Source organism: Notamacropus eugenii, chromosome 3 (assembly GCF_028372415.1).
Source record: "Notamacropus eugenii isolate mMacEug1 chromosome 3, mMacEug1.pri_v2, whole genome shotgun sequence".
Taxonomy (NCBI): Eukaryota; Metazoa; Chordata; class Mammalia; order Diprotodontia; family Macropodidae; genus Notamacropus; species Notamacropus eugenii.
The window spans coordinates 216,015,403-216,041,666 of NC_092874.1; the positions used below are offsets into that span (position 1 = coordinate 216,015,403).

Consider the following 26,264-nt stretch of genomic DNA (forward strand, 5'->3'; position numbering starts at 1 on the left):
CTCCATTTATTCCATTTTATCTCTTGATCTGTCCTCCCACTATAGTGTTTGCTTCTGATTATCCCGTTCCTCAATTTGCTGTCCCTTCTATTATTTTTCCTTTTCTGTCCTCTTCCTCACTGTCTTCCTGCAGAGTAAAATAGATTTCCATGTTCAATTGAGTGTGTGTTATATCCTCCTTAAGCCAAATCCAGGAGAGTAAGGCTCACTTACTCCCTTTCATCTCCCCCCTCTTCCCCTCCATTATAAAAGTTCTTTCTTGCCTCTTTTACGTGAGGTGATTTGCTACATTCTATCTCTTCCTACCTCTCACTCCTAGTACATTCCACTCAACAGTAATTTTAATATTTTTAAGTATTCTCCCTTCATATTCAGCTCATCCTGTGCCCTCTATATGTGTATATATATATGTATGTGTATGTATATATACACATATATACACACACCCATGTACATATACATACCTACACATATATAATATACACATATATGCATACTGTTACACACCTATGTGTGTGTGTGTGTGTAAATATATTTTTCCCCTGAAGTATTATACTCAGTTTTGCTGAGTAGGTGATTCTTGGTTTTAATCCTATCTCCTTTGACCTCTGGAATATCATATTCCAAGCCCTTCGGTCCCTTAATGTAGAAGCTGCTAAATCCTGTGTTATCCTGATTGTATTTCCACAATACTTGAATTGTTCCTTTCTGGCTGCTTGCAATATTTTCTCCATGCCTGGGAAATCTGGAATTGCCTACAATATTCCTAGGAGTTTTCCTTTTGGGGACTCTTTTAGGAGTTGATCTGTGAATTCTTTCCATTTCTGTTTTACTCTCTGTTTCTAGAATATCAGGGCAGTTTTCCTTTTTGGTCATGGTTTTCAGGTAGCCTAATAATTTTCAGATTATCACTCCCGGAGCTATTTTCTAGGTCAGTTGTTTTTCCAATGAGATATTTCACATTGTCTTCTATTTTTTCATTCTTTTGGCTTTCATTAGCTTCCATCTGCTCCATTCTAATTTTTAAGGTATTATTTTCTTCAGTGAACTTTTGGACCTCCTTTTCCATTTGTCCAATTCTGCTTTTTAAGACATTCTTCTCATTGGCTTTTTGGACCTCTTTTGCCATTTTCATTAGTCTGTTTTTGAAGGTGTTATTTTCTTCAGCATTTTTTGGGGTCTCTTTTAGCAAGCTGTTGACTCATTTTTCATAATTTTCTTGCATCACTCTCATTTTTCTTCCCAATATAACTCCACCTCTTTTACTTGATTTTCTAAACCCTTTTTGAGCTCTTCCATGACCTGAGACTATTGCATAGTTTTTTTAGAGGCTTTGGATGTAGGAGCCTTGACCTTGGTGTCTTCTTCCAGTTGTATGCTTTGCTTTTCCTCTGATTTTATGCTTTGCTCTTCCTCATCAGAAAGGATGGAAAAAAATACCTTTTCACCGAGAAAATAACCTTCTGTAGTCTTATTTCTTTCCCCTTTTGGAGCATTTTCCCAACCAATTATTTGACTTTTTAATCCTTTGTCAAGTGAAAGGTATATTACCCTAGGCTTCAGAGGTTTTTTGTAGGTTTTTTCTGAGGTATCTCTAGGGACATGTAAGTTTTCAGTTCCTCCAAAGCGATATAATCAAGTGAGAGGTTTTTACTCCACTCCTGACCTGTGCTCTTGTCTGTGAGCAACCAAAAGCATTCTTTTCTGTCCTGGAACTGTGAGTAGGATTCCCTCTCCATAGCCACCACCAGCTCCACCTCATCAGTGCTCCTCCTCACCCTAGGACTGCCACTCAGGACTCAAAGCCAGAACAGCCACTCAATTCCCCCACTGACTATAGACGGAATGCTCCCAAAGCAGCCGCTGCTATGGCAGTGGCTGCAGCTGCCCTGAGGCTGGGCTGGGGCTCAACCAAGCTCCTTTCTCACTCAGGTAAAAGAGCTTTCTCACTAACCTTGAAGCTATCTTTGGCGTTTGTGGATTGAGAAATCTTGATACTGTATGATTCAGCACTCTGTTCCAGTCCCTTCTTTGCTGCATGGCCCATGCTGGGCTGCACTCTGCTCCAAACCTAGTACTATAGACCCTTCCTGTCGGCCTTCCAGGCTGTCTTAGACTGGAAATCTGTTTGACTCTGTCATTTTGTGGCTTCTGCTGCTCTAAAATTTGTTTAAGTCATTTTTAACAGGTATTTTATGTGCTATGGGGGTGGGTAGAGCTAGAGCAGGTCTGTCCTTCTACTCGGGCATCTTGGCTCTCCTCTTCCCCCCAGATAAACTGCTTATCAAATAGTGTTAAATGGTGGGAAGCACTGTGTATACAAAATATAAGAGAGAAAGAAAGCCTCTGCCTTCACAGAGCTTACCTTATAGTGTACTAAGTTATCACATAAAGGAGGGCTGGAAAGGGGGTGGTTGGATGGTGCTTATGGAACTATGTGATTTGGAGCTGAGGGTGAAGAAGTATAGTGAAGGCCAGATTTTGGGCAAGTCAGCAGTCAAGGTTCCTGTGGGGATGATGGTTTTGGTGAAAGTGGTATTGTTTGAAGCTGGTGAGAAACTCTTAGTTTTTCTCAATGGTTGTAAACTTGAATGCAGATACCTTCCTTGACCTTCTTTGTTTGCTTTATCTGTAAACAGTTTTTTTACACAATAAATTTTGTATCAACTACCTTCTTTGACCATCTTTGTTTCCTTTATCTCTGAACAGCCTCGTACAGTGCCTTCTGTATAGTTGGCATCAAACATTTTCACTTTATCTTTCTATATTTTGTTCAGTAGTAGAGAATGGAGCAAGATGTGGAAGTAGGAAAATAAGGAATGTGTATTGGGAACATTGGCTATCACAGAATAAACAAAGAAGAGCATTAGAAGACTGAGACGAGAAGGTGATAGCAAATTGTGGTAACTGAATGCCAGGCTAATGAATTATAGACTTCACTTGATATGAGATATTGAAGCATTTTGAGGGACATGAGGAGTGACATGATAAGATCTGTAAATAAATGATAAATTCAGCAGCATTGTGATAGATTAGTTAGAAACCAATCAGTGTAAACTGGGAGATTTGGTTAAGATGTTGTTTTGAGAGTTTAGGCAGAGATACTGAAGATTTGCCCTGGCTAGGGCAATAACATTGTGAATGAAAAGAGCTAATGTGAGATGTACTGCATCTGTAGTACCAACAGGGTATAACAAGTGATTGAACTGGAGAAGTGAGAGAGAAAAAGAGTCAAATGTACTTTTAAGCATGGTTGACTGACTGTTGGTATTATTTACAGAATGTTCCTCCTTCATCTTATTCACTCCTGGCTTCAACAATCTTTTTCAATACATATTATTGTCAAGTCATTATCTCTATCCCAACTTCTCTCCACAGCTCAAGAAACAAATTTCTGAGTGCCTATAGAACATCTCCAACTCAAATGCTACCACCAACACTTTAAGCTCAGCATGTTCAAAAGTAAACTATTAAAAAAAATTGATAATTTTTGTTTTAGCATAATGAAGGAACTTAAAAATAAAAACCACAAGTCATACTTTCAAAACAAATTAAAGTAAAATAATGAGTTTTTATGCTGAATAGTACTGTATATGCAACTTTCAATCCTTGTAATTTATCTTTCCCCAAAACTACATTTTTTTTCTGATTTTCTTACCTTTTTTAAACATTTACACTAGGGTTCTTTTGAGTTAAGTAGGCTGAAAAATTTTGAGGAGGCAGTGTCATTATGAAAGCTACCAAAAATGATGTCAAGAAGATGAGGTGTAAAGTAAAGTTATACATTTGCTGTGAATCTGCCCTTGAAATTCTTGCTGTTAGAAATGAAACTGGTGACTAGGTCCCAATAAAATATTATTCAATATCAACTGACGTCTCACTGAGAGTATTGGCTTAGATGATTCCTAAAACTTCTGATTCTAAATGCTATGATCTCTAAACCTCTAGCATCTCTTCTAGCCCTAATGTTCTAAGACTTTGGGACTGATATTTAGTTTTTGAGCCTCATTGATTAGCTCCATTGTAGTGCTTTTGACAAAAATTTGAAAATTATAAATATCCGAAGACAAAGGAAGAATGATACAGTGGTAAGCATGGGCCTGTGTTCAAATCCTACTTCTGAATACTTTGCTATTTATATGATGTTGGACAAAACGCTTAATCTCCCTGACTTTTAGTAAAGTGTTTGAACTTGATGGCTTCTGAAGTACTGTGTAAAATTTCCTATGACCCTATGAGTCCTTTTACTATAGTATTGCTTGCTTAAAGCGAATCTTTATGTAAAATCAGATTCTCAGAATGGAGATGGAGATGAAGCAGAGGAGCCTGCAGCAGCAGCAGCAGGCAGGGGCAGCAGCAACAGGGGCAGTGGCAGTTTCGGGAGCTCTAGATCCACAGATTGTGTGGGGATCAAGCAGCTAACAGTACACCCTCCTACCCCCACTGGAAGCAGAGAATTACCTTGAGAAAGAGCTCCAAAGTCTTGTCTTGTCTAGTCTAGTCTAGTTTAGTAATTGGCTGGGGAAATGAGCAAAATCCAGGAAAAGAAATCAGACTATAGAATCTTACTTTGATGACAAGGAAGATCAAAACATAATACCAGAAGTAAACAGCAAAGTCAAAGCTCCTATATCCAAAGCCTCCAAGAAAAATATGAATTGGTCTTAGGCCATGGAAAACTCAAAAAGGATTATGAAAGTTAAGATAGATAAGTAGAGGAAAAATTGGGAAGAAAAATGAGAGTGGTGCAAGAAAATCATGAAAAACAAGTCAACTGGTTGCTAAAGGGGTCCCAAAAAATGCTGAAGATAATAACAACTTAAAATTTAGACTAACCCAAATGACAAAAGAGATCCAAAAAGCCAATGAGGAGAAGAATGCCTTAAAAAGTAGAATGGGCCAAATGGAAAAGGAGGTCTGAAAGCTCGCTGAAGAAAATAATTCCTTAAAAATTAGAATGGAGCAGATGGAAGCTCATGATACTATGAAAAATCAAGAAATTATAAAACAAAGCCAACTCTTTGAAGTATACCGCCTTACAGTCAAAAATTGACCGGCAGTTGTATTTGAGAAGCTAATACATGATGGAAGCATGACTGTTATTACCATGTGGCAAATAAGGGGTGGGAGATTGTGCACTTTCTCTCTGTGTGTTTCTGTGTCTCTCTGTCTCTGCCTCTCTCACTGTTTCTCTGTCTCTCTCTCGTGGACAAAGATTCTACTACACAGAGTCCAATCACTCACTCTGGGAGGGAGACTTGTACAGTAGCAGTAGCAAAGATTTTGCTGAGAGTACATGGATTCTGAGCAGGGTGATTTTTATACATTAAAATTGGGTTTCTTTGAAAACAGGTAGTAGATGCCAGATGTGGGAGGGGACATTCCTAATCAGAACCATATGTACTAGGGAAATTCTTCAGGTCACTTATTAATACCAACCTTGGATGGAGGGAAGAGAAGTTTCCCAATTAAGACCAAATATTGGTTGAAGGTTTGAGTTGGTATTTGGAGACCTCAGGAGTGAAATGTTGACTTGCAGCTGCTGTAGTCAGCTCATCCAGTTTGAAGCTTTGGCAGTTAGTTTATCTTATCAGAAGTTGCTACAGTTAGATCATCCAATCAGAAACTGTGATCAACATGGAATGTAAAAGTACAATCTGATTGTTATAGTTTATAAATTTATAGTCATTAGGACCATATTACACTCTATAATAGAATCCTATCATTTAGTTTTTTTTTTTACTCATTTAAACTTAAATACAGAATGAGAAAAAAAGAGAACATTTTCATGTACACAGTAGAACACAAAGACAATTCAATACAAAACTATAAATTTCCATTTCAGACTGATGTTTTTTAAAACTATGTAATAAATACTACATGCTGTTTTCAAAGCTAGCAAGCTTTTCTGTCCATTCTAAGTTTTCTTTTGTTCTCTGCTGTGTACTTTTTATTTTTTTCCTTCTTCATTCCCTCTTACACCCTAGAGAGGGCTACAATTAAATATGAATATATATATGTTTACATATACACATATACATACGTACATATGTTGGTTGGTTGGTTGTTGTCCTTCGTATTCAAGGAGGACCAAAATGACATCACCATGATAAAGTAAAATTTCAGTGTTTCCAACTGTGGCTGATCAGACCAATATGAACTCAGAATGCTCTACCACAGTTTGGGCACAGATAGTCCATATGAATATTTGGGGTGGATACCCCAAATTTGCACATCCTATGTTTATTTTCTACTGTCTCAATTCTGCTTTGCTCAGAGCACAGCACCCTTTCTGATGTGGGCCTGCCATGCTGAGCAGTTCTGTGCCAGTGACTCCCATGTTGCACAGTCAAATCCAAAGTTCTTGAGAGAGACCTTGAGAGTGTCCTTGTATTGTTTCTTCTGACCACCATGTGATCACCTGCCCAATGCAAGTTCTCCATAATATAGTCTTTTTGGCAAGCATACATTTTACATTCGAACAACACGGCCAACCCATTGGAGTTGCACTCTCTGAAGCGCAGTTTGAATGCTTGGCAGTTCAGCTCGAGCAAGTATTTCAATGTCTAGTACCTTATCCTGCCAGATGATCCTCTGAATCTTCCTAAGACAGTTCAAATGGAAGTGATTCAGTTTCCTGACATGGCACTGGTATACTGTCCATATTTCACAAGCATATAACAATGAGGTCAACACGGTGACTCTGTAGACCTTCAGTTTGGTAGTCAGTCTAATACCTCTTCTCTCCCAAACTTTTCTTTGGAGCCTCCCAAGCACTGAGCTAGCTTTGACAATGCATGTTGTGTCGTTGTTGTATTGTATTTGTCCTTTGTTTTTGAAGAGGACTATGACTTCAGGGAAATGATGACATGTCTTGCAGTTGACTTTGATTTCAGTGTCTCCTCCAGAGCCTTCTGAATTCATCAGGATGACTGAAGATGGCCTAGGATGCAATGGGAGACCCTGGCCCTTTCAGGTTAAAGCGTTTTCAGGTACCCACTTAGAGTGAGGTAATAATGCCCATTCAGTGAATAGGTGTCTTTAAGAAGTGAGTCAAGGGATGGCCCCTTCAATTAGAAAAAAGGATAAAAATTAAGCTGGGAGTGCAAGACCCTCAGGGTTGCTGTTCCAAAGAGAAATGTTTGCCATTGACATTTGCTCTAAGCAAGGAGGGCCCAAAATACAACCTTGTTGTCAGTGTATACATCCCTACAAAGTATACTACCAAGGTAAGTGAACTTATCCACAGCATTCACAACTTCTCCATTTGTTGTAATCGATGGTTCCACATATGAATGGTGTGGTGGTGGTTAATGGAGCACCTGTGTTTTCTTGGTGTTAATTATTACTCCAAAATTAGCACAGGCAGCAGAGGATTGATCAATTCCCTGTATGGATCAATAAAAATGTACATATACACACACACACACATTCACATATACATATTTGTAAGACCATTCTATATATATTTCTATTTGTTAATTTTTTTCTCTGGAGTTAGAGAGTGTCTTCCCTCGTAGGTCCAAGTCTTTCTGTGTTTTTCTAAAATCAGCAGGCTAAGCATTTCTTATGTCATGGCTGGATTCCATCCCCAATCATATACCACAACTTGTTTAGCCATTCCCCAATTGAAGGGCATGTGTCATTTTGGCCAGTCGTCTGATAGCTCTAAGGTGGCATGAGAAAGTTGTTTCTATTTGCATTTTTCTAATCAATAATGATTTAGAGCATTTTTTTCTTAGGACTATGTATAGTTTTGGTTTCTTATTGAAAAACTTCCTATTCATATCCTTTGACCACTTATCAGTTAGGGAATGCCTTGTGTTTTTATAAATTTGACATAGTTCTTTATAGATTTGAGAATGAGATAATCTATGAGATTGTCTATGAAATTCTCCCCTTCCTCCCATTTTTCTGCTTTCTTCCTAATCTTGGCCACATTGATTTTATTTGTACAAGAACTTTTTAATTTATTATAATCAGTTACCCATTTTATATCTCACAATGCTGTCTGTCTCTTTTTTCTTTACATATTTCTCTCCTATCCATGAGTCTGACAGTAATTACTAATAGAACAAACTACTATTCTAATTTTTTTGTGATATCTCCCGTTATATCTAGGTCATGTATGTTGGTACTTGCTTTAAGATATTAGTCTATGGCCTGTTTCTGCCAGACTGTTTTCCAGCTTTCCCAACAATTTTTAAAAATAATGAATTTTTATCCCTAAAACTTACATCTTTTTTTTAAAATTTTTTTAAATTTATTATTATTTTTTAATGTTTAACAATCATTGCCATACAATTGAGATTTTATCCCCCCCACACCTACCCCCCACTACCCCCTCCCTCCCCAACACTGCATACAATTCTGTATAGGTTCTACATATACTTTCCTATTGAGTATATTTTCACTATAGTCATGCTATGTAGTCAGACTAAAATAAATGAAAGAAATCATATAACAAATCAAAACATGATACACAAACACATACACATACACAAACATGATCTGCTACATTTTGTGAATGACTTCCATATTTCTTTCTCTGAGTGTGGAAGGCATTTTGCCTTGAGAACCACCTTTGGGATTTTTTTTTTTTTATAAGAAGTTTTTGCGTTATTACAAAATTCCAAGTCTACCAGAAAAAACTCACACACTGTGGTCGTTGCTGTGCACAAAGTTCTCCTGGTTCTGCTCCTTTCACTCAGCATCAGGTCATATAAGTCCTTCCAGGCCTCTCTGAAGTCTTCTTGTTCATCATTTCTTATGGCACAATAGTACTCCATTACATTCATATACCATAATTTATTCAGCCATTCCCCAATTGATGGACATCCCCTTGACTTCCAGTTTTTGGCAACTACATAGAGTGCTGCTATAAATATTTTTGTACATGTGGGACCCTTTCCCATTTTTATGATCTCTTGGGGATATAGTCCTAGTAGCGATATTGCTGGGTCAAAGGGTATGCACATTTTTGTAGCCCTTTGGGCATAGTTCCAAATTGCTCTCCAGAATGGTTGGATGCGCTCACAGCTCCACCAACAATGAATTAGTGTTCCAACTCTCCCACATCCTCTCCAGCATGTATCATTTTCTTGTTCTGTCATGTTTGCCAATCTTATAGGTGTGATGTGGTACCTCAGAGTTCTTTTGATTTGCATCTCTCTAATCAAAAGTGATTTAGAGCATTTTTTCATATGATTATAGATATCTTTAATTTCTTCCTCTGAAAATTGCCTGTTCATATCCTTTGACCATTTATCAATTGGGGAATAAAACTTACATCTTTATATTTGTCAAACACAAGGTTACTATAATCCTTTACTACTGTGTATTATGTCTACTCTGTTCCACCAATCTGCTTTCCTATTTCTTAGCTGGCATAAGATAGTTTTGATATTTACTGCCTTATAGTATAGTTTGAGGCTTTGTACCTCCTTCCTTTACATTTTTTTCATTAGTTTCTTTGGAAGTCTTGACTTTTTGTTCTTCCAATTGAATTTTATTATTTTTTTCTAACTCAGTAAAATATTTTTTTTTGTAATTTAATTGGGATGGCATTGAATAAATAGATTAGTTTAGGTAAAAATGTCATTTTTATTATATTGCATTTGCCTACCCATAGACAACTAATATTTCTCCAGTTATTTAAATCTGATTTTATTTATATAATGAATGTTTTGTAATTATGTTCATGTAGTTCTTGGTTCTGCTTTGGCAAGTGTATTCTCAGAAATTTTATTCTGGCTATAGTTATTTTAAATGGTCCAAAACAATATTGAATAATGTTGGTGTTTTCGTCTTTTAATTAAATCTGTTTTAGCATTAACTTTGTCTGAAGTAATGATTTCTATCCCTGCTTTTTTTTTACATCAGCAAGCATAATAAATTCCACTCCAGCTCTTTATTTTAACTCTGTGTGTATCTCTCATTTTTTAATGTTTCTTGTAAGCAATATATTGTTGAATTCAGATTTTTAATCCACTCTGGTATCCACTTCCGTTTTATGGGAAAGTTCATCCCATTTCATTTTCCAGTTATAATTCATTTTCAAAGTTATAATTACTACTTGTGTATTTCCCTCCATCCTGTTTTTCTTCCTGTCTTTCTTGCCCTGTATACCTTATCCTTCCTCACATGTGTAATTTATTTTAACCACTACCTTGTCTTCCTGCTCCTTAATATACCCAGCTATTTAAGAATCCATCCCTTATCTCCCCCCCCACTTTAATCTACCTACCCCTCTAAGAATCTCCCTCCTTTATCTTCTCTCCCACTTTCCTAATTTCTTAATCTATACACCTTTCAAAAAGTGTGTTTTATAATAAAATAAAATGTTTATAATAAAATAAAAAGTTTAATATTTTTTATGAATTTAGAATTTTATGCCCTTCTAGATTTTTTCTTGTTCCCTCTTTAACCCCTTTCCTTTGAGAGTAAGTTTCTAACACTACCAGCCCTCCGCTTGTTTCTTCTGTATCAGTTCTTCCTTTCATGCTTCAGTTGTATGAGGGATTTGTGTGCTCCTTTTTGCCTCTCCGTACCCACTTTTATTTTTTTAGAATCAACCCATCATACTCAGCTCACCCTTTTTTTCAAACTACCCAAGTAATGATGACACTGATAGTAGTACCGATAACATTTTCACGTGTAAACACTTTGACATTATTGAGTCCCTTGTAATTGGTCTTTAATGTTTATCTTGTATTTCTCCTGTATCCTGTATGTTGAATTTTCCATTAAGTTCTGATCTTGTCAGAAATACTTGAGAGTCTTTCATTTTGTTAAATGTCTGTTCTTTTTCATTCAGGGTTATGCTTAACTTTGCTGGGTAAATTATCTTTTCATTGCAATCCCAGCTTTTTACCTCTTTGAAATATAATGTTATAAGACCTGCAGTCTTTTAGTGTAGAAGCAGCTAAGTTTTATGTGATCCTGATTGTAGCTCCACAGTATTTAAATTGTTTTTTTCTTGTTTTGTCCTTAATCTAGTAGCTTTGAAACTTGGCTATGATATTCCTGTAAGTTTTCTTCCTGGGATCTCTTTCAGGTGGATTTTCTTTTTTTCTGTTTCTGGTTTACCTTCTCCTTCTATAACTTCACGGCAGTTTTCCTTAATAGTTTCTTGCAATATTATATTATATTTATATTATATTATATTACATTCTTTTTTTTTAATTGTAACTTTCAGGTAGTCTGACTATTCTTACATTTTTTTCTACTCAATCTGTTCTCCAGATTAGTTGTTTTTCTGATGAAATGTTTCACATTATCTTCTATTTTTCATTCTTTTGCTTTTGGTTTATTTCTTGGTGTCTTATATCGTCATTAATTTCCCCTTGAGTAGGTGTTTTTCCCTTCTTCGGTCTTGAATTTCTGGTACTTTATTCAGTGTCTGGCACATAGTAGATACTTAATAAATATTTATTAGTTGTTAATTGAATAATATTGAGTTAATTAGCTGTTCCATTTTATTCTGTTTTTCCTTTTGAAGCTGCCACCTCAGTTTTCCCTTTAAACATTTTTTTTTATTTTCCTGCTTTTAAAATGAATAGAATTTAAGTGAGGCAGAGCTGTGCAAAATCATCAGCCCCACTCTCTCCTTGAGAGTCATCAGAATCCAGTGTAGGACAATAGGTCAGCAGTGGTCCTCAGCTTTTGACACATACTGAATTTGTGGCCTTGGACAAGTCACTTAATCTCTCTGTACTCTTAATCAACTCTCACTATCAGTTGCAGAAGAATTTCTGATCTGCATTGGTTAAGAGAAGTTCCTTCTCCTGGAGTTATAACAATAGAAGCATAGGTCCAGTTCTATACAATCCTCATAGACAGTATTATTTTAATTTTGTAAGCTTTTAGTCTTTGAGAGTTTTATACCAATTTAATATGTATACTTTGTATCATGGTATGACTATTTTGTCAGGATTAAATTTTTCATGTTAAAATGGCAAATAATTCAGATTTGCTCTAGGCTATTAGTAGCTCTTATTACTACCATATTACCACCAAGTGACTGCTTTCAGTGTTTAGATTAAATGCAGAGCAGGGATGTGATTGGATTGTATGTAGATTAGTTATATTTAAACAAATTCCAGCAGACTGTCCAAATGTCTTTCTCTTGTACTAGACATTTTATTGTATCAAATTCAGGTACACTTACTTTAAGAGAATCTTCTAAGCCAAAATATAAACATATAAATTATTTGTAGAGTATTCATATTATTAAAAGATTTGGTACAAGTTTCCTTTAAGTAGTGAGCTCCCTTACTGCATCAAAAATATGACACAATTTACAAAACTTTCAATTCCATGCAACTTTTTAAGGAATAACACATATCTATTATATAATATGAAGCTTTTCTTTTTGATAAGTGAAGCATTGCTTAAAGCTTTGACATTTTTTGTCATTCATAAATTTTTTTTCTAATAGCATTTTTAATGACTTTATTTTCTAAATCATTGCTAATGCCATCATTTTGTTTCTTTTCAGGCATCACGATAGGAAGATGTGTATAATAGGACTGAGCATCTTACTGGAGTTACAAAACCGACCTCCTGCAGTAGATGCTGTGGCTGGACAAATTGTTCCTTCAATCCTTTTCCTTTTCTTGGGCCTCAAGCAAGTCTGTACCACTAGACAACTTACTGACCAAAGAGATCATTCTAAAGAGGAAAAGGCAGATGCAGAAGATAATGGTAAAGTCATTTGACTGTACCGTAGAATAGTCATCATTTTTGTTTTTCAGTCTGCACTTTTGGATTCAGTTATGTAGGGAACTACTGGTGACGAAATTGCCTCTACCAGTGTATGTTGACTACTTGTTATTTGTGACTTAGAGACTAAGACTGTTGTGCAGGGCACTGAGAAGTTAAGCAACTTGTCCAGGGTCACAGAGCCAGTGTGGGTCAGAGTTAGGATTTGAACCTAATTCTTCCCAAGTTTAAGGCTGACTTTCTAGCTAGCACTCCATATTTCCTCTAGTTCACCATCTTACTACAATTAAATTTCAACTGAATATAAATGTTCTTCCAATCTTAATTTTAATTCACATGGTTCCTTAAAATAGAGTAAATTTCCCTTAGTCTCATGAACCCTTTGTTATCAGTCAAATGGCTTTTTCTCATTAATTATGTCTCACTGGGTCTTATCAATATTTATTTTTATATCTAGTTCATTAATACAATTATTGAGTATTGTTAAATTATCAGAATTTTTTTATAATAAAGAAACAAAACAATGCCTTTTTTAAATAACAGAAAATCAACATATTTTAGAACTTTGCTAACTGGATTGCTTTAATGTACTGTCATCCTTAGAGATGACAGCTTCCACTAAAGAAACAAATCCTTATTTTGAAAACAAAAACATCAACATGGCAGTTAGTAGAGATGCCTGACTTTTTTTTTATTGAACATTAGCTAGCTCATCTTCACAAATGATAATTGGGACTTCATTAAAATTATTATCTTAGCATATTTTGAATTTGGGATCAAATTATAATGATTTAGAATACATCTTTGGTAGAAGATAGTAAGTTTCAAAAAAGAGATTAATTAGTACAATGAACTTATAGGATCAGATTGTTATAGGTGTAAAAGATAAAGAACAAGTCTGATAATACTACTGAATTAGCTTTTTAGGACTCAATTCTAGGAAAACATTTGAAGGCGCACACTAATACCTGAAACTGAATAATTCTTTCTCTAAGCTAATGGTGTTTGACTCTCCCATTGGACTTAATCCCAGAGTTTCAGAGTTGAAAGAAACTTTAGAGACCAGTCTAACCTCCTCATTATACAAATTAGGGATCTCATGTTCATTGTCATACTATATGACACATTTATCCAAAAAGAGTTGACCTTCCATATTTATTATGTCCTCTTTTGTGAGAGACAAGAACTATCCATATTGGATACAACCCTCAGTGGGGTAGAAGATAGAGAAATAATGGCACCACTGCACCCAGTGGGGATGAGGATAGGATGTCTTTGTTACGCAGATAAAGCACAGTTTCCTGGAGCTTGCTCTTTGGGGTAAGAACCAGGAGGAGCCCTGCTTCCTTTTCTTTCCTGGTTGTAAAAATCAGTGTGATTCCAGAAAACAGACTATAACTTTTTTATTGTTTTAAATCCTTAGAATTGTTGTGCTAATAGTTTAACCTACAGCCTCTCAAAAACACCACATCTCTATTTCATCTGGCTTGTTTATACCAAATTTATCCCTTTTCCTAAATTCCTTAGTTCTTTTTAGGGTACATCAGTCTTCCAGCAACCCAGTTTCAGAACCTTAGAGTAATCATCACCTCTTCCTTTCCTTTACCTTTCATGTCCATTCATTACCAAGTTTTGTTGATTCTCATTCTACAGCATCTCTCACATTTGTCCCTGTCTTCCAAGTCACATGACCACCATTCTGGATCACATCCTTTATGTTATATCTAGACCTGTACCCTGTTTATTATACTCTTTGTCTAAAGACTTTCCCTTTCTTTAATTCATCATCCACATAGAAATATCCTCAAACACTGGTCTAGCCATGGTACTCAAAGAGCTTCTGTGGCTTACAATTACTTCCACAATCAAAAATAGACTTTTCATTTGGCATAAAGCCTTTATAGTATGGTTGCAGCCTATCTTTCATGCTAGATTTTGCCTCCCCTTCATCCACTCTACATTCTAGTCTAGTATTCTTGTTATTCTTCTTACAGACAATTCTTGCTTTATGTAAATTCACATTATGTAAATTTGCCTTTATAGAAGGAATTCTGAAAGAAAACAGCATTCCAAAAAACCACGTATGCTAACTTTACTGTACAGTATTGTGCTTTTTCTCTTAGCTCCTGCCCTTCATCTCAGCGCTCTGTGGCTTCCTACTGCCCCTTACCCCCAAAAACAAACAAACAAACAAACACACAAAAAAACACCTTTTTAAAAAAAATCCTTCCAAATGAAAGCAGAACAAATGAGTAGGAGAGACTGCCTCTGGATCTGAGTTTGCCTTGAGACTTCCAGCATAGAGATACCTTTGCCCTGTGTGTGTCTGGCCCCCACATTTCTTCACCCTCACCTCCCTTCCTCCTAGCTCCAGCCAGGCTCCCACATGTCTGGCCCCAACCCAAAATATTCCTCCTTCTGCTGTTGCTTCTCTGTCCCTGGCTCCCAACATGTATTTGATCTGTGTGCTGGCTCTCTGCCTCCACAGGTGTTCGGCTCCCTTCCTACTTCCGCTACCTTCCCCACCATATTTGCATTTTATAAAAATCACTTTTTATAGAGTTCCCTTTCAAAAAGTAAAAACTCTCTGAACTAGTTTCATTTACTGTTTCTTTGCTTTAGCACAGGCTGTCCCCGTAAGCCTGCATTTGTCTCCTTTATGATGACCTTTTTAGAATTCCTAGCTCCCTTCAAAGTTCAGGTCAACCACTCCCCCCAAGAAGACTTTTTTGGATTATCTTCAATGTGCAAAAAAAAGTCTTTGTATCTATCTATCTCTTTGTGTATCTATCTGTCTGTCTGTCTGTCTATCTATGTTTGCCTTCAAAAGTCTTATTCCCTCTGATAGAATGCAAGCTGTTGGAGGGCAAGAAATATTCCATATTTGTTGTAGTTTTCTAGTACCTACCACAATGCCTGACATAGAGTAGGTGCTTCATAAATGCTTATTAATTGATTAATGTTCCTAAGCTTGCTTATATAATGATTTTATAGTCATATATTTTTACTTTAAAGTATATTTTGAGTTTAGTAATTTTGCAAACCATTGTAAGCTAGAGCATGCTATTTTTACTTTAGTATACAATTCTCTGGATCTGATTTTTTTTAACCTCTTTACAATTCACTCTTTGTCTGTAGCCGCTGTGACTTGTAACTTTTAAACTTCATTTTCTTACTTTTCTGTTCTTAGATAATAGAAATAGTTGAAGGTATTGATTGTAAACTCTTTAGTGTCTGTCATATTTTTAACTATTTGGCTCAAACTTATTTTGGTTGATTTCTTCACACCAAACCCTTAAGTTTATTAAATATCATGGGTACTTCCCTGTGGTATTTTGAGAGGTAGGTTCAAAATTGGTACTTTGAAGCTTGGGTTATCTCCAGGTGGGGCTTTTTTTTCAATAGACCATGTTGTTCATTTACTGCATATATGTATTTCACATACCTTATGGAAGGTTGAGACTGAAGTGCTGCTTTCCTATTAGTTACAGTACTGGTCTAACTGCTATGAACAGACTGGTACTGAAAACAGAAACCAATCCATGGTAACATGCAATTCAGCTTTTAACTTTTCAACCCACGCAAAGGTAACTACTTTATTTTTTCTTTGCATTTTTGTATTTTCACCATTCTAGTAGTAGTAATGACTTCCTAATTTGAATATTTTCAGGCAGTTCATGAACAACTTAGTTAGTAGTTAAATAGCATGCAGTTATAAATGGTGGTAATTATTACTTAATTCTTTAAAGTGCACAACACAAGCATTTCATGCTTCTTTTAAGACAGATGAAGTTCATTAAAGAATCTCATTGAAAAGAAATCCTGCAGTAATCAGTATGAGGAAGCAAGAGAGTTAACAGCAGAAATATCAAACTAGACAGATCACTCACTGATTTAGGAATGTTGGACAATTTGGGGGAGGAGGGGAAAGTTATTTTTAAAATTAGCTGAAAGATTAATTATAAAATTTCTTGTGTACAGTTTTAACAAGCTATATGATGTTCTCATTCCCATTCCTTGAAAATTGTTTTTATTATTTTTACTATAAGCCCTTATGGAACAGTGGCTCCCTGGGTTTGATTTATTGAAATTGTTATTTGGTTCAAATGAGATAATACGTATGGTGCTTTGCGGAAGTGCTACATTAATGTTAATTATTATTATTATTGTTATAGCAATCATCCTTATTCAGATTGTTCAGCATGCTATGCATTTATTTTGGGTGAACTTTGTTTTAAATACTAAATGGGTTTACAGAGGAAATTCCAAGTGATGAGGAAGATACAAATGAAACTAGTCAAGCAATGCATGAGAATAATGAAGGACGAGATGAAGATGAGGAAGAAGATGATGATGATTGGGATGAAGATGTTTTGGAAGAAACTGCTCTTGAAGGATTCAGCACTCCACTTGATGTTGAAGATAGTGTGGATGAATATCAGTTTTTCACACAGGCCCTATTAAGTATGTCCTAATGCTTTGAATCATTAGAAAAATAATATGTATTTTAATTTGATTTTCTGAAAGGTGTTTAAAGATAGTTTACCAGTAAATGATAAACGTGTATAGAGCATTCATACTAAGACTGCAGTTCTCAAGGAGCATTTGATTCTTTTGCTATTTAAAGCTTTTCAAAGCTTTTCATTTCTATTGTAAAGTATCTTACTGGATTTTTAAATGCTTATAGTGAAACTGTGATTCCTTTAATTTTTTAAATTGGGGCTTAAAATTTGCGTCTATACTCACATAGCCTTGACTCAAACTCTGGTCTGACTATCACTTAGTATTTTATCCAGTGGCTTACTATTGTCTCCAAGATCAAATATGAAATGCTGTATTTGGCATATAAAGACCTTCAAAACCTTGCCCTCTCCTACCTTTACAACCTTTTTACACTTTTCTGCCTTTTATATAATCTAAATTCCAATAATACTGGTTGCTTGCTCCTCAAATGTGACACTGTCTCCGAGCCTTTTCTGTGACCATCCCTCATTGCCACCTCTTCAGTTTCCTGACCTCCATCAAAATTTAGCTTGAACCCCATCTGATTCAACAGACGTTTATTGGTCCTCCTCATTGTTAGTACCTTTCCTCTAAGCCTGCCATCCATATACATTATGTATATCTTCTTCTATGTGCAGAGTTATTTACATAGTTTACTCCATTAGAATGTGAGTTCCTTCAGGCTAGGGTCTATCTTTGCTTTTCTTTGTATCCTCAGCACTTAGCACTTAGCACAGTAGCTGGCTCCTAATAAGCACTTAATAAATGCTTGTTGATTAATTTATCTGAAAGTAAACTGTGGTATAAGAAACACTACAGAGAAAGAATAGTAGTTACTTAATTAGGTGTGAAATCCAAAGGAGAAGGAAAGGTTGATACTGATCTCAGTTGTTTGAGAGAAGGTGATTGAGAGAGTAATGGCATCATGAATCACAGAATTGATTGGCTACAATTCACATTAGGAAGATGATACATTTGAATATAGGGAAATTGAGTTTGAGTTAATGTAAAAACATCTAAGCAGAAAAAGCATTTGGAGGCAATGAGACTAGAGGTTTGGGGTGGAAGTTTAGGTTTACAAATTTCTTTATGTAGAGATTATGGTTGAAGCTTTGGGTATAACATCTTTGAGGGTAAGAGTATGTATAGAGGGAACAGAAGACTAAGTACCGAACCTTGGAGGAAACTTGTCATTGAAGAGGCGAGAAGTAGAGCCAGCAAAGGGGCACATAGGGTTAGGGGGGGAAAGTAAGTTGGCAAAGGCATATCCTATATCCCCTTCTGTATTAGGGTATGGATTAGACATGTCAGAAGTATTTACTACTTTATTGTTTTCCTGAATGCCACTAACATTTAGTTGTTTCTTACCTTTTAAGTACTTTTTAGAACATTTCCTATCACCATTATTTCGTGGTGCTAGTTATGAAATAGTATTTGTCAGTTATATAACCTATTGCTTTGTTTTGGGGGCCGGTTCCCCTTCCCCACCCCATCCTCCATTTCATAGATGTGCAGCGACGGGATGCTTCCTGGTACCATTTGTTAACTGCACCACTCAGTGAAGAACAGAAAAAAGCATTACAGGAAATATACACATTGGCTGAACACCGGAGAAATGCTGCAGGTAAGTAGTTTAATCATACGCTGGGATAGGATTGGTGGTGGACTGATTGATTCTGATTTGGAAGAATAATTTGCATTCTGTTTTGTGAAAAAAACAAACCAGAATCTGAGCTAGATGTTCTGAAGTTTAACTCTGGGTAACAAGTTATTTCTGGAAGTATGTATGTGTTGATAGAGTACTTTTATGACTCTGAGTGCAGGATCTTATGCAAGAATATGGTTTAGTTCTTAGGGCTTAATTTTTGTTGTTGTTTTCTTGACAAGGAGATTTTAGAGCTGGAGAAATAAATCTACAGGGAGATTATTAAATTGTAATTCTAAAATGTTAGTAATAGGTAATAGTATTTTACTGAACTATTTTATAATGAAAAAAGTCATGCTTTTTCAACATTTGGGACATAAAGGAAAATAGGAACTTAAGCTTAAGAGTTAGTAAACTATTTTTAGTCTGAAAAAAAGTACCACTTTTACTAAATTGATCAATGAGATTAGAGGCCTATTAATCTCTTAAGAATTTTTTTGGAAAGTGTCATTCATTCAAATAAACAGTTATTGAATATGTAGTATGTATTAGGTGATACATGTGATAGTAGTTTTGAATTTGAAAATATAAAATGCGATCCTTTATAAGAACTTAGAATCTAGTATACATTAATGTTAGCTGTGCCTTATCAACCATGTAAGGAAAGTGCTTTGTAAATCGTTGATTCCTAAAATATTTAAGCAATAGTTTATTAATATTATTCTTCACAGCAATAGAAACAGTAAACCTAATGTAACCACTTTGAAACTTGCTTTTACTTTTCTCATCATTTTGTAAATATTTTTTATAAGGTTAAGTAGTATAAAGGTAATTTTTTGGGATAGGACTTTTTTTTAAAAAAGAAATCAAATTCACCAGAACATTTGAAGTCCTCATGAATTCCATGTAATTGGGAAAAAAAAATAAAATATGAAAGAAATATTTTTAAAAAGAGGAGGGGATATTTGGAGGTTATTTTCAATTTTTGCAACTTTGTTTTTTTTGCTTTGTTTTTTCTTATCGACTCTAGAGACAAAGAAGATTGAACAAGGAGCCTTCACCTTTGATAATGAAGGCATCCTTTCGTCATTTAACTTTGGGACTGTACCTGGCAACAACTGAAGAAAGAAATGCAAGGACTCAATTTCATCATTATATTTTATTTCACAATGGTTCTTGACTTTTGAGGGTTAAGGAGAAGAAATGAGAGGAGTTTTCCTTTTAAAGTGTCCTGCTCTACCAGTTTCCTTAAGCAGCACTTTTATCTCCTTACCCTGCTCCTAGTATTTTAAACAGCCACAGTAATGTATGAAATTTTAAGAAAGCAAAATGTTGGACTTAAAAAACCAACTATATACTCCAAAGGACGATTGACTAAGATGGGTTTGAATTGAATTGCACTTCTCAGGTTTTTGCCATGCAGAATTGGTTGATTTATATCTGGATAACAGTGCCTTCTGTTGTACATGGATTGCCTGCAAAAAAAAAAAAATGGAGTGCATTGCAGTTTTTTAAGCATATACTGTAAGATTTGGTTATATGTATTCCTGTTCTGCATTTTACTACACGAATTTGTTGTTTGATGTTTAGTTGTAATTCACTCTGGTTTCAAAAACATAATTGCTGCGCTACCAGAGATGTCTCTGGGAAATTTCTTCAGGACTTGTAAAATATGCATGGCACTGATAAAAGTTTCATTTGTGAAAAAAATTTATAAGTTTCTTTTTGAAGAATGTTACAGTTTCCTCTACACTCCCCTCTTCCCTCAACCCTTTTCTGCTTCAAAAGGTTAAGATTTTTCTTTTAGGGACAGTCAATCTGAGAATTATCCTGTTAATTTCAGGACCCAGCATTTTACTGGCAGAAAGTAATAACACCTATCCGCAGGTGTTGTGAACAGTAAAGAAGCTGTGTATATTTAGTCATGTGATTTTAATTATATTAATTGGTTATGCTGTTTAAAGCACACTGAAATCTCAGAAGAAATGTATGCTATTTGGGCATACTGTCTTCTGGATATGAGGAATTTCTTTTAAAAAAATCCATTATCATTCCAGCTGTATTTTGAGAGTATTAGGGTCCAAAACATTTTGGAACAACTTTTTAACTTAAAAAAAAGACAGAAAACCATCTAAATTTTCTTTACCCATGTGGTCCCAGATATCAGCTAATTTTCTGTAACCTAGTTTATGTGTGTTAATATTTTTCTAGAGTTGGCTATATTGGTCAACTGTATTCTTATGTTCTAACATAAGTATATCTTCTAGAGAAAAGTACAAGTGGGCCTTATATCCATAGTGGTTTTTCTATATGTGTTAGACACCAGAACATTTTTCTATTTCTAACACAATTTAGTTCTGGACAGTACTGTGAAGACTTTTTCATTCGTTGAAATGGCAACTCTTGTTTGACTACTATTTTTCAGAATTTAATATCTCAATCTGAATTCTAGTTGCATTATTCCTTTATGCGGAAAAAGGTTTTTTTTTTTCTGTCTGTATGAAACATTTGCTTTCTCATCAGTTTTCAAGGGTATTTTCTCTGGATTACTGTCACTTTTGAATACTACTTTTTTTGGCATTTTAATTTTTTAAAATATATTATTATTCTATAGTCATAGACAGAAATGTCTTGAGGGTAGTGTACAAAGAGTTAAATGACCCTCTTATGTCCTCAGCCCTTCTCTTTTCAAGGGATTAAAGAAAATGTTTCTACTTGCAAGAAATAAACATAAATTATTTGGTATCATTTAAAAGGGGACTCCACTAGTGATATTTTTTAGGAATTCTTATTGTACTTTGATTCCTTCCCTCCATCCTACTTACTTCCAATAATATAGTTCTCTTTTAATATAAATACGATTCATAAATTATCAAAAAGGGAAGAGATTTCAGAATTTTCCTATGCTGTATTTTGTCTATACTATGGTACAGGGAGATGTGTATAAATGTGCAACACTTTGTCTTGTTTTTGAAGCCAGGGTAGTTGTGGAATTTAGATACTAGTACTGCTAAATTTAGTGTCATCTGATTACCCTTGGAAATGCAGAAACTTATGAATGTACTGTAAAATAAAATGAAGGCTGATAACCAGAAATCTTTTTCTACATGAAGCATTTTCTTAAATGTGAGGTGCTCTTGGTAGGTTCTCAAAAGTCAATCAACTTGTAAAATTCCATCTCTTTTTCTATCAATATAGCATGGGGATAGGGTGTTGGCCTTAGGATTAGGAAGAATTCCTATTCAAATTCTGCTTCTGATTCTCACTAGCTAGGTACATTTCGCTTAATCTTTCAGAACCTCATCTTACTTATCTGAAAAATGAATATAATAGCTGTAATACCTGTGTTAAAAGGATACTGTGAGGCTCAAATGAGAAACTATGTAAAGTGTAAAGTACTGTAAAAGGATCAATTATTATTAACTCATTTCTAAATTTTAGTTTTTTCAATATTTTTTTTCCAATTTTACATGTAAGAACAATTTTTAACATTTTTTTTTTTAAATATCAAGCTATAGATTCTCTCCCTCCCTTCCCTCCCTAAACCTCCCGTGACATGGCAAGCTATGATATAGGTTTATAGGTTATACATGTACAATCATGCAAAACATGGTTCCATATTGGTCATATTATGAAAGAAAACAGCCCACCTACCCCCAAAAAAAGAAACCCATGGGAAAAAAATGTGAAAAATAGTATGCTTCAATTTGCGTTCAGGCTCTATCAGTTCTTTCTTTGTAGTGGATAGCATTTTTCACCACGAGTCCTTTAGATTTGTCTTAGACTGTTATTATTGTTTATAATGTTCTGGCTCTGCTCACTTCACTCTGCATCAGTTCATGTAAGTTCAGGTTTTTCTGAAAACATCCTGCTTCTCATTTCCTGTAGCATAAGGGTATTCCATTATAATCACAGATCACAAGTTTTTTGGCTGTTCCCCAACGGATGAGCATCCCCTCAATTTCCAATTCTTTTCTACTACAATAAGAGCTGTTATAAATATTTTTGTAATAGATCCTTTCCCTTTTTTAAAAATCTCTTTGAGATGCAGACCTACTATTGAGTCAAAGGGTTTTACAGTTGTACAGTCTTTTGGGCATAGTTCCAAATTACTCTTCGGAATGTTTGAATTGGTGCGTAGTTCCATCCACAGTGTCCCAATTTTCCCATTTCCCCTCCAATATTTGTCATTTTCCTTTTCTCTTCTATTAGCCAATCTGATAGGTATTTGGTGGTACCTTAGAGTTATTTTAATTTGCATTTCCCTAATCAGTGCTGATTTAGAGCATTTTTTCAGATCACTGTAGATAGCTTTGAGTTCTTTGAAAACTGCCTGTTCATATCCTTTGGCCATTTATCATTTGGGGAATGAATTGTGTTCTTAAAACTTGATTCAGTTCTCTATAAATTTGAGAAAAGAAGCCTTTATCAGAGATGCTTGCTGTAAAATTTTTCTTCCCCAATTTTTTGCTTTTCTTCTAATCTTGACTAGTGGTTTTGTTTGTGTAAAACCTTTTTATTTTAATATAATCAAAATCATCCATTTTACATCTGATAATCCTCTCATCTCTTGTTTTATCCTAAATTCTTCCCTTATTCCATATTCTCCTATGCTTATGATGTCAACTTCTGTGTCTAAATTGTGTACCTATTTTCATCTTATCCTACTATATGGTATGAGATCTTGGTCTGTACCTAGTTTTTGCCAGTTTTCCAAGCAGTTTTTGTCAAATAGTCAATTCTTGTCCTAAAAGCTTGGATCTTTGGGTATTTCAAACACTATGATCATTTACTACTGTCTATTGTATACATAATCTAGTCCACTGATCCACCACATATTTCCTAGCCAGTACTAGATTATTTTGGTGATCACTACTTTATAATGCATTTTGAGATCTGGTAGTCCTAGGCTACAGTTGTATATTTTTTTCATTAATTCTCTTGATATTCTTTACCTTTTTGTTTGTCCAGATTAATTTTGTCATAATTTTTTCTAACTCTATAAAATAATTTTTGGTAGTTTGATTGATATGGCACTAAATAAGTAAATAAATTTAGATAGAATTGTCATTGTTTAGATCTGACTTTATTTGTGTGAAAAGTGTTTTGTAATTGTGTTCATATAGTTGCTGGGTTTGTCTTGGCAGGGAAAATAATTTTTTTTAAAATGAAAAGGGTGAATTCACCACCAATGAAGAGGAAATTAAAACAATTATTAGGAGCTATTTTGCTCAATTATATGCCAGTAAATTTCACAATCCAAGTGACATGAATACTTACAAAAATATTAATTGCCATGATTAACAGAGGAAATGGAATGTTTAAATAACCATGTCTTAGAGAAAAGTTATCAGTCAGCTCCCTAAGAAGGGAGGGTTGTGTCTACTACTCTTCTAGCATGTGCTCTGATCTGTGAGCAACTACAAGGACTCTTTTCTGTTTAGGAACTATTACCAAGGCTCCAGCACCCCTGTAACCACAAGGTCTGATGTATTAGTACTCCTCCTCACCCTGGAATTGAGACCCAGGATTGTAACCCAGATCCATATAGGGGCAATGCAACAAAGTCTTGCCCCTGATACCAGACAAAGGGACCCCTTTAATCTCCTTCTGACCTGTTGTCTGACCCCCTTACCATCTGTGAGCTGAGAGGTCTGGAAACCACCATTACTGCCACTGATTCAGTTTCCCCCCAGACCTTCTGATTTGCTGGGGTGCAGCTTCTGCTTGACTAAGCTCCATTCCTATCCATATCTATCCTTTTATGGGTTCTAAAGTTGTTTGGAGGAATTTGGGCAAAAGTTCAGGCAAGTCCCTGCCTTTTCTTTGCCATTTTGGCTCCACCCTCCCGTTTTCATTTTTGATACTGATAATTTGGTTTAATTTTTTTTCTTTTTCAATCAAATTACTCAGTGATTTACAGATTTCTTTTATCATAACCAGCCTCTATTTTTATTTATTCATTCAATAGTTTTCTTATTTTTAATTTTATTAATCTCTCCTTTGATTTTCAGGATTTCTAATTTGGTGTTTAACTGGGAATTTTTAGTTGCCTGTCCATTGTATTAACCTTCTCTTTTTCTATTTTATTGCTGTAAGAATTTAGAGATATAGAATTTCCCTAAATACTGCTTTGATTGCATCCCATACGTTTTTTCATGTTGTCTCATTATTGTCATTCTCTTTAATGAAATTGTTTCTATAGTTTTTCTTTGACATATTATTTGGTAGTAAATTATTTAACTTACAATTAATTTTTAATTTCTCTTTCCATGACTCTTTATTGAATGTAATTTTTATTTCATCATCCCTACTTTTTTACTTTAGTTGAAGCATAATAGGTTCTCTTCCAGCACTTTATCTTTACTTTGTGTGTGTCTCTCAGCTTTAAGTACATTTCTTATAAACAATATATTGTAGGATTCTGGTTTTTTATCTTCTCTGCTGTCTGCTTCCTTTTTTATGGCTCAATTTATCCCATTCACATTTCACAGTTATGATTACTCACTGTTTATTTCCTTCCATCCTGTGTTTTTTTCTCTTATTTATCTTTCTCTCTCCTTTCACTCTGTCCCCTGTCAAAATTGTTTTGCTTCTGACCACCTCCTCCCCTGATCTGCCCTTCTTTCTATCAATCTCCCCTCCTCTCCTCTGCCTCCCTTCTCTCATACCTCTTTCATCCTAGTTTCCTGGAGGATGAGATAGATTTCTCTATCCAAGTATATATGTTATTCCCTCTTTGGAACAATTCTGATGACAACGATAAGGTTCCAGCATTGCATACCACCTCTCTCCCCATCTTCTCTTCCACTGTATTTCACTACTTTCCTTCTTTTATGTGAGATAATGTACCCCTTCCTACCTTCCCTTTTCCCAGTGCATTCCTCTTTCTCATTTTTTTGGATATCATCCCATCATTGTCAACTCAACTGTGGCCTCTGTTTATGTAAACTCCTAACTGCCCTAATAAAGAAAAATTTCTGAGGAGTTATAAGTTTCATCTTCCCATGTAGGATTGAAACAGTTTAACCTTATTAAATCCCATTATAATTTCTCTGCCCTTTTTAGCTTTTAATTCTTCTCTTGAGACTTGTGTTTTCTAGTCAGCTCTGGTCTTTTCTTCAGGAATGCTTGAAAACCTTAAATTTCATTAAATGCACATTCCCTCCCCCCCCCCCCCCCCAGCCAAACAATTAAACTCTTTTGCCTGATAGTTAATTCTTGGTTGTAATTCTAGCTCCTTTACCTTCTGGAATATCATGTTCCAAGTCCTCAGATCCTTGAACAGATAAGCTGCTAAATCTTGTGTTATCCTTACTGAGGCTTTATGATATTTAAATTGCTTCCTATTAGCAGCTTGTAACATTTTCTCCTTGCCCCTAAAATGCTGAAA

The 26,264-nt window shown here is 35.2% G+C and overlaps 1 protein-coding gene across 4 annotated transcripts in view; it reads left to right on the forward strand.

Moving 5' to 3' along the window:
• Positions 1–21,967, forward strand: part of IPO8 (importin 8) — a 179,114-nt gene extending 157,147 nt beyond the window's left edge. For 3 of the 4 annotated variants that reach the window (XM_072654411.1, XM_072654412.1, XM_072654413.1), the window contains 4 exons: positions 12,500–12,705; positions 16,981–17,187; positions 18,734–18,850; positions 19,902–21,967. In XM_072654411.1, coding sequence (XP_072510512.1) covers positions 12,500–12,705; positions 16,981–17,187; positions 18,734–18,850; positions 19,902–19,993 — 622 coding nt within the window. In that variant the 3' untranslated portion in view covers positions 19,994–21,967. Of the gene's footprint in view, positions 1–12,499; positions 12,706–16,208; positions 16,311–16,980; positions 17,188–18,733; positions 18,851–19,901 lie in introns of those variants that run through there. The other variant, XR_011977119.1, reaches the window with a different exon arrangement.
• Positions 21,968–26,264: the final 4,297 nt, after the last annotated feature.